Below are 14,666 nucleotides of genomic sequence, written 5' to 3'. Positions count from 1 at the left end.
ATTCTATCCAGAATGAAAGTGTTATTAAACCCTCATCAATAAAAACTATCAATAAATGCTGTATTACATGCTGTTTATACTCAGTCACTATGGGATTTGTTCTCTGTATTCTTCTAAAATTCTGCAGAGCAACCATTGGCAGCCAGTGCAAATGCTCATTATCGATTAGAAGCAAAGGTAATAAGCAAAATAACTACAGTGCCATTATTCATTATATAGAAAGTGAAAATTTTAATTAAACAGTGTGTGTTTAGTATCAATTAGCTCTTCATAGGGATCAGTGTCTAAAAGTAGAAAATGAAAACGACACCCCTTGCAGTGACTGAAGGGGGAGGAGCTGGTACACCTGTGCAAGACTGAAAGGGGAGGAGCCGGTACACCTGTGCAAGACTGAAAGCCAGAGTGATGTCCTGATGTTATTGGAAGTCTGAATACAAGGTCCTGTATAACACCTGGTTTGCCTGTCATCTGCCACGTCAACAGAGGGAGGTTCCAACACCTGCTGGTTATCTGGCCCTTGGTCTATCTACGAGCTTATTGAGCTTACTATCTGGTAAGCATGCATTCTTAAAGGTGGAGGATCACTGCAAGGGGTGTCGTTTTCATTTTCTACTTTTAGACACTGATCCCTATGAAGAGCTAATTGGGGACTCTTCCCATCCTTTAGAAGATTTCCTTTTTGTTTCTGGGACTTTTTTATTTATGGTTCACTATCTTGTGCTTTTGTGACTTTTATTTCATAATATTGACTGTTCACTATTGATTTGTGTGCTATTCAATTTAATTTTCGAGGATTCACATACACCTCCATAATCAATTGGGCATCTTTCCATATATGCCCTAACATATGTTATGAGGGTTTAGCGCAGTTTTTTTCTTTGTTTTTGTCCCATTATTGTGTATTGCACATTTGAACTGCAGCTCTTGTTAGCTTTATTTTAGCACAGTGTTTTTGTTTCACATGTGTGTTTAGTATCACTTTAAGAAAATATGTTTCTTCTGGGCAGACACTTTAAGGTCTAGCATTTAGATGAGTGCAATGTTCAGCTCAGGTACTGCTGCTGCTCACAATGTAGCAAAAAGAACATCAAATACACATAACATGTGAATATCCACTTCATAGTTTCATAGTAGGTAAGGTTGAATAAAGACAATAGTCCATCCTGTTCAACCTATGTAGGTGCACGTGTGTCAGTGTCTATAATTATTTCCCATATCCCTGTATGTTATGTTCTTTAAGATGCACATCCAAGAGTCTCTTAAAAATATCCATACTCCCCACAGCCACCACCAATTGTGGAAAAGAGTTCCACATCCTTATTGCCCTGACAGTGAAAAACCCTCTGTGCAGTTTAAGGTTTAAGGTCCAATCTCATTGTATGGCCTTGTGACCTGTTACACTCCTTGAGACTGAATTGTTTTTTTTTTCTATTCTGGGATCATCATTGAGATATTTTTAAATTGCTATCATATCTCCTCTCAAGCATTGTTTCTCCAGCGAGAATAAATTTAAAGCTTGCAGCCGTTCCTCATAATTGAGGTCCTTCAATCCCCTTATTAGTTTTGTTGCCCTTCTTTGGACTCTCTCCAGTTCTAGCACATGCCTTCTGAGGACTGGTGACCAGAACTGGACAGAATACTCCAGATGTGGCCTAACCAGAGTTTTATAAAGTGGTAGGATTATAGTTGTATCCCTAGAATATATCCCTTTTAATGCATGCTAATATTCTGCCGGCTTTTGTAGCTGCAGCTTGACATTGCATGCTATTGCTCAATCTGTCATCTACTAGGACCACCACATCTTTCTCCATCCTCCACACTTTCTGACCGCAATACATATATACGTTGCGGTTTGTAGGTGGTTTACCAGGGTCATGGCTGAAGCTATCAGCCATAGAACCGGTATGTTTTTTTCTCTTAATAGTGGTCCGAGAAGGTCATTAGCCATTGGATCGATTTCAGAACCAGCAAGAGGGGACGTTCCCCCACTCTGGTGTTTCTCAGGCTTACCGTTTTTACAGGCGTGCCCAAGAAATGATCTGACGGTGCGACTGGCTGGTCACAGAGGTGAACAGAGACCATACTGTCTCTAATCGCTTATATGGTCCTGGAGTACCTGAGCGATGTCGTGATACCATGGAAGTAGATTTTTTTTTTTTTTTTTTACAGTAAAAGATCAAAAAAAAAATAAAATAAGTAAAAATAATTTAAAGCGCCCCCATCCCTTCATGCTCACATGCAGAATTGAATACATACGTAAGTTGTGCACGCATATGTAGGTGGTGTTCGCACCACACATGTGAGATATTACCAAAAACATTAGAGTGAGAGACATTCATTTAAGGGCTAGACTTCCTCTGTAACTCTAAACTGGTAACTTGTAAAAAAAATTTAAAGCGTCAAGATTTTTAAGTACTGTGGTTTGTCGCCATTCCACAAGTGTGCACAATTTTAAAGCGTGACATGTTAGGTATCCATTTACTCCGTGTAACATCATCTTACATATTTTACAAAAACAATTGGGGTGTATATTGTGATTATTTATTAAAGTGTATTTTTCCCCAAAAAAATTGAGTTTGAAAAGCCGCTGCACAAATACAGCAGGACATAAAAAAATTGCAAAAATCACCATTTTATTCCCTATGGTCTCCGCTAAAAACAATATATAATGTTTGGGGGTTATAAGTAATTTTCTACCAAAAAATATTGCTTTAAACTTGTAAACAAATAGTGCCAGAAAAGGTTTGGTCTTCAAGTAGATATTTAATGTCACTGATTATTTCAGTCCTGGCTGCAGTTTTCTCTTATTATAGTAATGTAAGTAATATTTGTTTTAGAAACATGAAAAACATACATTTTATTGGCCCTGTATGTTTACTTGAAGAACACTGAACGTAATATCTAGACAGGAAGCAATGGCTCATGGACGCAGAGCCTTTTTTCACATCCACTTACATTGCTCTCGCCACTCCTCCTCGTCGTTCTCATTGCGTTGATGATGCTGCTGAGCTCTCTTCAGACTCAAGTACAATTCTTTTGCACGTAGCTCTTCCCGTTGGCGAATCTGTTCCTCACCCTTCCTCCTTTCCTCCTCTTCTCTTTTCTGGAATGGGTTAAAATGAATCACATTAATGCGTTAAAATTATAATACACCCCCATCTTTCCATATGTTTTTCTTGGCTTTCTAGACCCTAATAGGCTCTGGTATTAACTACTTGTATTTTTTGATTGTCCTAATTACTAAAATGCTGAGATTATCTTTGTGATACTACCCTGGGGTTACACTGGATATTTGACTTTTTTGGGGCAATATGTTTATGAGACATACCACTTCTTATGTAGCTGGATGTTTATTGGAGTTATCTGTTCTTATTTACTTACTGCTATGTTTTAAATAAAAATAAATAAGGATTTAAAAAGAAATGTACAAAAAATGTTTGACAGTAATGCCGCGTACACACATTCGGAATTTCCGACAACAAATGTTTGATGTGAGCTTGTTGTCGGAAATTCCGACCGTGTGTAGGCCCCATTGGACATTTGCTGTAGGAATTTCTGACAACAAAAATTTGAGAGCTGGTTCTCAAATTTTCCGACAACAAAATCCATTCTCGTTCATTCCGAGCGTGTGTATTTCTCGGCTCGTCGTACATCTTGTATGTCACCGCGTTCTTGACGTTCGGAATTTCCGACAACATTTGTGTAACCGTGTGTATGCAAGACAAGTTTGAGCCAACATCCGTCGGAAATAAATCCAGGATTTTGTTGTCGGAATGTCTGATCGTGTGTACACGGCATTAATGTACATCTTCATAAAATCGTTAATAGAAGTTAAATATGCTTTTACTGATGCTACAAACTGGCGCTTGCCTACATGTCTAAATTACAACAAAATAAAACAGATTTTTCATTTACAGCAAATAATTATCCAAGGGCATAACTATAACAACCACAGGCTGTGTGACTACAATGAAGCCAATAAGCCCTGGGGACCCAGGATAAGATGACTGCAGTTTTGTTTTTCCTGGCAAAAGAAAACAATTTGGATAAAATGAACCCAAATACTCTTTTTATTTTTGAGATTATTATATAGACACTTATTGTGTGGTTGTTTTTTACAGTAAATAGAGACAGGTATTGCTTGGAATTTCTACAGGGATGCTATTTTGTTGAAATGTAGTATATTGATAGATTCCAGTTGTATTATTCACCAAATAACTTGCACATATAGGGCATTCTGTGTTAGCCCATGTCAATAATCCTGTGTGGGTCCAGAACTGTTGTCTATTCAAGCTATAATTTGTGGAAAGTTAGTAAGAGGACCATAGAAAGTTCTTAAAAAGATTAGTAGATTTAGGCATCTCATCTCATTGAGCTGATTGATTTTACTATAGGCTGAGAGGCGCAAAAATAGACTAGGGTGTTGCAAAAATGTACGAGCAAGGATATCCCAAAGAATCTTTTGTAATCTGCAGGTTACTAGGTTGCGCATAAGACATATGCAGAGGAAGAACAGTGAAACGCTACCCCCAAAGGAGTCTCTATATTTAACTAGTTAATTCTTGAAAAGTGCAAAAGCTGCCAGTCACACAGCCAACAGACCATTTACCCCAGCTCCACTAAATAGTCTAGGGGATGTCTTTTTACTGGTTGCAGAACTTTATCAGGAGAGGGGAAAAGGGCATGGGATACTCCAAAATGCAATTAGCAGAGGCCACTATTCTCTTGGTAAAGGTAGCACAGTCTAGCTCTCACAGCTGGGAACCATGAGGTAGTTTACAGAACAGTCTATTTTCTCATATCTGGGGACCACGAGATAACTCCAATATAGTTCTCATAGCTGGGGACCTTGAGGCAGACCTCTCTAAATACGCTGTTTTAGGGAGTGAGTAAGGGTCTCTACTTACAAATCCTAGAGTACATTCTCAAACACGATCCCTTGACAGAGAGGTCCAGCATTCAGTTCAGAGGTGCTTCAGGGGCAAGAAGCCCCCTGAAGCTCACATATCTATCCCTTGAGGGGAAAGACATTCTCCTCAAGACTTCAGGCTATTTACCACCTCCCAGAACACCTTCTGGGCACACCTCCCCAGTGATTTGTTGGGAAGCTTCTCTCAGAGGCAGGGTGAAACACCCAAACTAGCTTGTGAAACCATGAACGCAATCAATGCAAATGATAACTGCTTCTTTGATTACATAGCAAATCAAAAACTAAATTTGCCCAGCATCCTGTACTCAGAGGGCGCTACAACAGCAACTGGATTCTAATCATGTTCTTTCTTTATTGCAACATGCAAAGAAACAAGTTTCAGTCAAAACTCAATTTGCATTCTCTCTAGTACAAAGTGACATTAAACAGGATACATCAGGCGAATAAAATTAAAGTTCATCTCAAGAGAAGAAATAATCCTCCCTGCAAGGGTTAAATGCTAGGGGACCAAGAATGGCAGTTTCAAGTACATCCCCTCATAGCACTCTCCTCTATTCACCATGCTCTGGCAGTGGACTGCCCCTCGGCATCCTCACTTCCAGTGCAGGGCTATAGACTCTTCTTTTTATTATTGAATATTTCAGAGGACCTGTGACCACTGCAGCATAAGGGAGAAGAGGCTGCAGTGACCAGTCTTACACACTGGAGGGAGTCTGCAGGAACGGAAGTTTGGGTAAAATTGCTTTTTGTGGCCCATTTGAACTAAATAAGCACTTCACCCTTGCAGTGCAAGGGCATCCCCCCACTGCAGGGGAACATATTTCCTTTCCAGAGGGTTCTGCTTTTAACACTCCCTGCATCTCATATGAGGGAATATATTCAATTGCACCACTTTAAAAGGGTCCAGTAGGACATTTTTTGGATGTTCTTCTTCTAAATAGTACTTGCACCTCCTCACATTTAAGCTCTCCCACATTATGATAGGCTCTTGATCTAGGCCTTTAAATGTTTAGAAGCTTAACTACAGCCAGCAATTCTACCAGTCATTTCAGCAACAAGAACAGCTTTCGACCATCTGAATCCACTAGTTTTTTTCCCAAAGGGGCTTTCTTCTGCATTATCACTAACAGACAGGTAACCAAACAGTGTACATATACAGTTTATGTTATGTTGCAGGGTTGTAGATTGTTCACAAAGCCAATGTGTTTCGGGGGGCTTTAGCTCAGCCTCATGCATCAGAGCTTGAAAAGACACATTGAAACAATGTGTGCTGATTTAGTAGTAAAAGTATTGAGAAATATGACAGTGTGGTAGGTTTGGGCAGGAAAGCATCCATGCTGCCAATCTCTTAGTGTGTTTCAGTTTGATAGAACTCAATGTACATTGAAGACACTGTAGGCATGTTTAGGTGTGGGTCCACTCGTTGTCTGAGATGTCCCTATCGCACGATACCCACAGCCTTTTGTTAATGGTCACTTACAGTGCCTTGAAAAAGTATTCATACCCCTTGAAGTTTTCCACATTTTGTCATGTTACAACCAAAAATGTAAATGTATTTTATTGGGATTGTATGTGATCGACCAACACAAAGTGGCACATAATTGTGAAGTGGGAGGAAAATAATAAATAGTTTTTGCTAATTTTTTTTACAAATAAATATCTGAAAAGTGTGGCGTGCATTTGTATTCAGCTCCCTTTACTCTGATACCCCTAACTAAAATCTAGTGGAACCAATTGACTTCAGAAGTCACCTAATTAGTAAGTGGAGTCCATCTGTGTGTAATTTAATCTCAGTATAAATACAGCTGTTCTGTGAAGCCCTCAGAGGTTTGTTAGAGCACCTTAGTGAACAAACAGCATCATGAAGCTCAAGGAACATACAAGACAAGTCAGGGATAAAGTTGTGGAGAAGTTTAAAGCAGGGTTAGGTTGTAAAAAAATATCCCAATCTTTGTCCATCTCACAGAGCACTGTTCAATCCATCATCTGCAAATGGAAAGTGTATGGCACAACTGCAAACCTACCAAGACATGGCCGTCCATCTAAACTGACAGGCCGGGCAAGGAGAGCATTGATCAGAGCAGCAGCCAAGAGGCCCATGGTAACTCTGGAAGAGCTGCAGAGATCCACAGCTCAGGTGGGAGAATCTGTCCACAGGACAACTATTAGTCGTGCTCTCCACAAATCTGACCTTTGTGGAAGTGGCAAGAAGAAAGCCATTGTTGAAAGAAAGCTATAAGAAGTCCCATTTGTAGTTTGCCAGTATGTGGGGGACACAGCAAACATGCTGGAAGAAAGTGCTCTGGTCAGATGAGACCAAAATTTAACTTTTTGGCCTAAAAGCAAAACGCTATGTGTGGCGGAAAATTAACACTGCACATTACCCTAAACACACTATCCCCACTGTGAAACATGGTGGTGGCAGCATCATGTTGTGGGGATGCTTTTCTTCAGCAGGGACAGAGAAACTGGTCAGAGTTGATGGGAAGATGGATGGAGCCAAATACAGGGCAATCTTAGAAGAAAACCTGTTAGAGTCTGCAAAAGACATGAGACTGGGGCGGAGGTTCATCTTCCAGCAGAACATCGACCCTAACATACAGCCAGAGCTACAATGGAATGGTTTTGCTCAAAGCATATTCATGTGTTAGAATGTCCCAGTCAAAGTTCAGACCTGAATACAATTGAGAATTTGTGGCAAGACTTGAAAATTGCTGTTCACAGACGCTCTCCATCCAATCTGACAGAACTTGAGCTATTTTTCAAAGAAGAATGGGCAAATATGTCACTCTCTAGATGTGCAAAGCTGGTAGAGACATCCCCAAAAAGACTTGCAGCTGTAGTTGCAGTGAAAGGTGGTTCTACAAAGTATTGACTCAGTGGGGCTGAATACAAATACACGCCACACTTTTCAAATATTTATTTGTAAAATATTTGGAAAACCATTTTTCATTTTCCTTCCACTTCACAATTATATGCCACTTTGTGTTGCTCTATCACATAAAATGCCAATAAAATACATTTATGTTTTTGTTTGTAACATGACAAAATGTGGAAAATGTCAAGGGGTATGAATACTTTTTTAAGGCACTGTACATTCTCATTGGGTGGTTAGCAAGTTTCCACACAAGATATGTCATCAAGGTTATTTCTTGTGTGGCCTGTGGCAAACAATATATTGACAGAACTGCAAGAGTGTTATGTGACAGCTTCAGGGAACATATGTCTAATATAAGGACAAATAAAATACCAAAGTAGCATGTCATTTAATAGATTATCATGGTTCCAGTATCAATTCTCCTAAAGTAATTGTGAAGGCAAACATTTCTTGTTTAATTAAAATAAAAAATATCTTACCTGCTTTGTGCAATGGTATTGCACAGAGCAGTCCTTTACCTCCTCTTTTGGAGTCCCCTGTCGATGCTATCTGCTTCTCCTTTCTTTCTGGTGCCCTCTCAGCAAGCCATGTGCTATGGGGGCCGCTTGTAGGCACCTTCATGAGCCGGGCTGTGTGTGTCTATAAACAAACACACCCACTGTTCCCTCTTCACAGGATTTGACTGACAGCAACAGGAGCCTAAGGTTTCCATGGCTCTCAGAGTCTCCTGTTAGACCAGAAAGAGGAAGCAGATGAGAAAGCACCAGATCAAAACAGGAGCCAGTTTGGAGTTTAGTGAATGAATGCTTAATGTCACAACCTAATAATTTTACGTATTGGCATTAATTTCAAGTGCTATATGTATTGATCACTTTGGGTTTATTTTGTGTTAGATGTATTGATCACATTGGGCTTATTATTTATTTTACACATACTAACAGTGCAGCAACGACACTGTTTCACATATTGTATCTTAAAGTTGGACCAAAACTCCAAAGGGAATGAAATATGAATGGGATGTTACCTGTTATTACAAATACATTTTAGATATATATTCTGGTTCTCTTTTTCTATCTTTTTGTTTATTTTTCTATGTTCTAGCTCCTTTTCCCCAGATTTTCCTTCCCTTTTCACTCCATTCCCCTTCCCTCCATTCTCCTTTCTACCCTCTCCTTTCCCCTTTTTCCTCTTTCCTCCTATTTTGTCTCTCCCTCTGTCCCTACACCGCTATTCTTTCTGCCCCCTCCACTCCCTTTTTCTCTTCCATTTTTATTTTCTCATACCCCCTTTTCTTCCCTTTTTTATCTTTCTCCTCTTTCTCCCCATCCATCTTTTTTCCCTTTTGACATGTTTCCTAATTCAGCTCCTGATCTTTTGTAGAATAATAATATTAGAATTATTCTGTCTGTTTTTACCCATGTGTGCGGTTAGAATTGTTATTGGTTACTTGTGGTTGTTTTTTCTTTGTATTCATGTTGAAATTTTAAGGAGTTTTTTTATTACTTATGGGATGTTTTTTGGGCTGGTTTAAACCACAATTTCTGCCTTTTGAATGTGTTTCTGCATATGCGTTTTTGATCCATTTTGGTGTATTTTGATGTGTTTCTGATGATTTTTTTATGCATTCCTGTGCATTTTTTATGTTTTTTACCATGTTCCTGGTGTGCATCATGCAGAATAAATGTAGTATGTTCTGCTTTTGTTGACTGCACTGGAATGCTCTACACTGGCCATTGGAATACATGTAAAACATTGTGCATGCATTTTTGATGCAGAATAAAAACACACTGGACTGCATCTGGTCCAGTCCTAATTGTGCTTTTAATGAACTGGCAGCACAGCATCGGCACCTAGCAGCATGACATCAGGGGCTAGCTGCAAGAACATAGAACAAACAACCAACTCCTAATGATGTCAGAGAAGAAGATGGATTTGTTGGGTAGGTGACAGTGATAATTTTGATAGGTAAGAACACAGTTAAAAACAAACAAAACAAAACAAAAAAATGGAGGACATAGTGGAGTAAAACTCCTTATTTGATTGAATTGATTGTATATTGCAAAAAAACAAGGAAGGAACTGCGCTAAACCATGATGAATATGTGAGTGCATAAAAATCAATTAGTGCATATCAAAGTTCATAAAGTGTAGAATCCGAGAGCTCTTATAAGCAAATACCAACAAACAGAGAATAAAACTATACTGAAACATATGAATAATAAAATCATGAGTGCATAAAATCAATTAGTGCATATAAAAATCATTGTACTGTAAGTTCAACAAAATTATTTTTAAGGAAATAGAGAAAGTCCCAAGGAAAGTCCTTTCAATAATCCTCAGTGAAAGCTAACATGAAAAAACTGGAATTAAACACCGCTCACAGTGATCCTCCACCACATGAAATACATGCTTACCAAAGAGCAAGCAAATAAAGCTTGTATGGGGACCCAGATCCCAATGTCCAGCTAGTAATGAGGCTTCTCTGTGTACGGCGTGCCTGCGAAGGTACGATGGATGGTGCACCAACCCAAACTCAAAGGCATGAGGACAAAAGAAAGGTGGCCATAGCGTAAATCCGGTATAAACAATTTATTAAAAAAGGTAAAACACTTACAGAAATGTAGTTAAAAAGAGCAGTTCTCCGGCTGGCATAGCGAGCGCCCATTCTCAGCAAGATCGCAATGACGTCAGAGCGTCAACCTCCCGACGTACATTTAGTCTATAACTGACGTTGTCTGGGGAACGGGCCACACTCTGACTCATTGCAATAAATAGGTAAGTATAACCCCGCCTCGTTGTGACCTCTCAGTGGCAGGAAAAATGAACGGCCAATCCCTTGAGCGGATTGAAGCCAGGAAATCCAAACAGGTATTGAACGGCTCTCTCAAAAACCTGTATAACATAATCTGAATACAATGCGAAAAAATGAAATAAAAAAATAAAAATAAAGAGGACTAGAGCAAAATCGAATTATATGCAAACATAAGATATTAGATACATCAAAGGTTGACCTATCGATATCAAGCCGGTGAATCAAAAACCACACCAGCATATATCCGTTTAGGCAAAGAGTATATATTAAAAATCATTACGCCATCTTGTGGAAACAAGACAACTTCCATTAGTATGATTTCTCAATAGTGATTAATGTGTACCAGATAGGTACAAAGATAGTAAAGAACCTACAAGTTATAGTGTATACTCAAAAAGGGTACCAATCTCATGTAGTACATAAAAATAATCGTAATAATGATAATAAAAATACGGACCCTAGATACAAGGGTCACTTTAATCACGTGACAGACAAAAAAACTAAAAACCTAAAGATCAAAAAGGATGTCAAAAATATTGTCTAATACCACCACTGAGATGTCACACCGAGTTCACATCAACATACAACATAACAGTGTTAGGCATTATCAATAAATGCTTTCAGGTCTATCTCTACATTTAACCCGAAGGGTGTGTAACACTTAATATTATGAATCCATGCCATTTCAAGTCGTGAGATACCTCGCACTAAGGATCCACCCCTCCAATGACAGGTATACTTATCTATCCCTAAAAAAATGGTTTTATCAGGGTTTTTATTATGAACTTCTAAATAATGCCTAGACACAGGATGTTTGGGGAAACCATTGAGATTGTTCGTCACATGCTCGTTGAGTCTAACCCTGAGGGGGCGCTTAGTCCTGCCCACATACTGCAGCCCGCAGGGGCATTGGAGCAGGTAAACCACCCCCTCAGTAGAGCACGTGATGAAAGGCCTGATCATGAACTCCATTTGAGTACTGGAAGACCTAAAGGTGTGAGTTCTCCTGTGTGCACATCTATTTTTTTTTTTTTTCTCTTTTTTCTAACTTTTTCCTTAAATCTTTTTATTTGAAAAATTTTACATTACAAAAGAGATAAAAAAGCATAAAGAGCAAGGAACATCACCACGAACAGGAATGCATTACTATCATCCTTTTTTTCCGTACATTTTTATCGATCCAAAATATACCAGTTCAAAATACCCGTGTGCAGTAAGCTTCCAAGATGGTTTCTTCTCCCCCCCCCCCATTTTACTCCCTCACCCCACCCCCTATCCAGCCTCCCGCCATTCACTCTGCCATACTTCTTGGGACTAAACCCACCCCATACCATCCTACCCCACCCCCCCTTCTATTCTGACCTTGTCCTGATCTAGCCATACTGTGCACATCTATTTAGTGAACAAACCCTACATCTCCTGCATTGGTGGAATCCTGTAAGGTTATCAAAAAACCTTTCTTAATGACAGGGGGTCAATGATGTTAGTGGCAATGGTACCACTAAGGGAGGATGCCCCTCTATAAACCACCTGCGGTTTCGCAGGGAGAATGGTATTGAGAGTAAGATCATTGGTAAGAATATGCCAATGCCTTTTAATCATTTGACCTACTGCCCTATGCTGGATGGAATAAGTCGTTATAAATGGAATAGAAGGCACTCTATCAACATTGGGCATTCTCTCCTTAAGCAAATCACTCCAATTAATTGCTGATACTTCTTCAAGAGTGTTTTTAAGAAGTATGTCCGAATAACAATTCTCCAAAAACCGTTTAGTCAGAACATCCGCCTGCAGGAGAAACTCGCTGTTGTCTGAGCAATTCCACCTCAGGCGAATGTACTGACTTTTAGGTACCAACCTGATCCAAGCCTCATGGTGACAGCTATTGGTAGGGATGTATGAGTTGCGATCGGTACTCTTGAAGTAAGTGGCAGTGGTGAATTGACCCTCCCTCATTCTAATGGTCAGATCTAAGAAGTTGATCTCATGCTGACTAGCTTCATAATTGAGGAAAATATCCCTGGTGTTGATATTAGATTCCCCAAGGAAAGAGTCCAAGTCAGCCCTATCTCCATCCCATAGGAGGATGATGTCATCTATATATCTAGCCCACAGAACCACCTGGGGTCTCTGTTGGGCATAGACGACATCCTCCTCCCAAAGGGCCATAAAGAGGTTCGCCAAGCTGGGGGCGTATTTAGCCCCCATGGCGACCCCTCTATCCTGCTTGTAAAACTGGCCCCCAAACCAAAAATAACTCAGAGATGCGGCAAATTGAAGCAGCTCTAAGATGAAGGAGATTTGCTCATCTAGTAGGCCAGAATCGTGCCTCAGAAAATGTTCAACAGCAAAAAGACCAAGATTGTGTGGTATGGCAGTGTAGAAGGACGTGACGTCAGCTGTTACCATCCACAATCCAGGCCTAGGGGTGTATTCAGCCAATAGATTGATCACATGGCGTGAATCTTTTATATAAGAAGGTGTTTTTGTGACTAACGGTTGAAGATAAAAATCAATGTACCTGCCCATCCGGGACGTAACAGAATCAATGCCACTCACAATAGGACGTCCCGGGGGGGGCGGTAGGGTGCTTGTGGATCTTTGGTAAATAATAAATCACCGGTGTCCGCGGTGCTCTTGGTACTAGATGTAACTTCTCCTTTTTATTGAGGATTCCTAATTCAAAACCCTTTTGAACACGGACTTCTATTTTTTTTTAAATCTGATCAACTGAATCAATTGAATTGATTGTATGTTGCATAAAGTTGATTTTGCATCCTGCACCCCTTGGCTCTGTGATGATGCCTGTACTGAGGGAAACAGAGAGGTCCCACCCTAGGTCCATATATAATAAACCTGCATTAGATTTGACATCATTGGTGTGCAACTTTGAGCTTTCCTATTGAGTTCATAGAGCATGGGTGGGCTTTCTTTGGTAGGCACCTGGTAATCCGAAGGCAGATACTTTATCTTGGACTGGTGACCACTCACTTTCTGCTGCAGTGCATTAAAGTCTAATTCAAGGCAAAACCTTTTTTTTTTTTTTTTTTTGGATAGAGTGCAGAGTAATTAGAACTCCTGACATTTTTTATTGCTATCTGTGCCCCCATTAAGGAGATTTACCCTCTCTATTTGTCCTGCTTACCATTATCATCAAAAGTGAAAGTAAAAGAAAATCCCAGATTTTGGGTTGTCTTCATAAAAGTAATAGAGGTGAATTCTTCCAATGGGGACACTAGTCCTGGTGGCCCTGGGGGTCCCCAAGAAATTGCCTTAATTTGCAGGGATTTCCTCTAACTTCCTGTTTTGGCTATGGGACATGAAGTGAAAGGAAATCTCCACAATGGGACACAAATGGTGAAAAAAAAAAATCTCACAGGGTTTATAACCATCCCTTACTCCATCCAAAATGTAAAAAAAAGTTTTGCCTGTAGTTCTACTTTAAATACACCATTTCACTATCTTCTAAAAATATTTTACCCAATGGTGTACCTTCTTAAGATGTTTTATTTATTCCTTTTTTTCTTACTTGAAAAACATATCCCCCCTTTTTCATTGGACCTGAATGATTAATGTAAACTGTGGGATTTTCGTCTGTAAATAATTATTTGCAGATCTGATGAGCAAGAACATTTAGGTACCTGAAATCCTATCCTATATCTCTGTAGAGTGTTCTATGAGTGTAAAATAATATAGTGCACTATAATGAAAATTAAAAACATAGTCTTCATGAAGCAACCTTCCTATAGGTCAATAAACATGATAGGATGCCCCACTAGCCAGAAGAATAGGGCAAACTCCATGTGATGAGGTAGGTTACACAGCAGCTATGCAGGCTGTTGTAGCAATTTCCACAATATGGCACCTGAGATTTAAAGCCCCTGGTGCATTTTTGAAAGAAGCAAAATAGATGTGCAGGGGCCTGGAGGTATCTGCTTACAGATCAGCAGCCAGCAGTGCCAGAAAGCTGGTACACTATAAATAATTCTTCTATTCTATATTTACTGTACATATCTAATATTCCTACCTTACAGAGTCCTAATGGGT

The 14,666-nt window shown here is 39.6% G+C and overlaps 1 protein-coding gene across 1 annotated transcript in view; it reads right to left on the bottom strand.

The window, feature by feature from the left end:
• Positions 1-14,666, bottom strand: part of SH2D4B (SH2 domain containing 4B) — a 530,802-nt gene that overhangs the window by 182,327 nt on the left and 333,809 nt on the right. The window contains exon 4 of the mRNA XM_073596884.1: positions 2,956-3,103. Within this exon, the coding sequence (XP_073452985.1) occupies positions 2,956-3,103 (148 nt within the window). The remainder of the gene's footprint in view (positions 1-2,955; positions 3,104-14,666) is intronic.

This window comes from Aquarana catesbeiana, linkage group LG08 (assembly GCF_042186555.1).
Source record: "Aquarana catesbeiana isolate 2022-GZ linkage group LG08, ASM4218655v1, whole genome shotgun sequence".
NCBI lineage: Eukaryota > Metazoa > Chordata > Amphibia > Anura > Ranidae > Aquarana > Aquarana catesbeiana.
The sequence above is the reverse complement of the archived record's forward strand: the minus strand, read 5'-3'. Positions and strand labels throughout refer to the sequence as shown.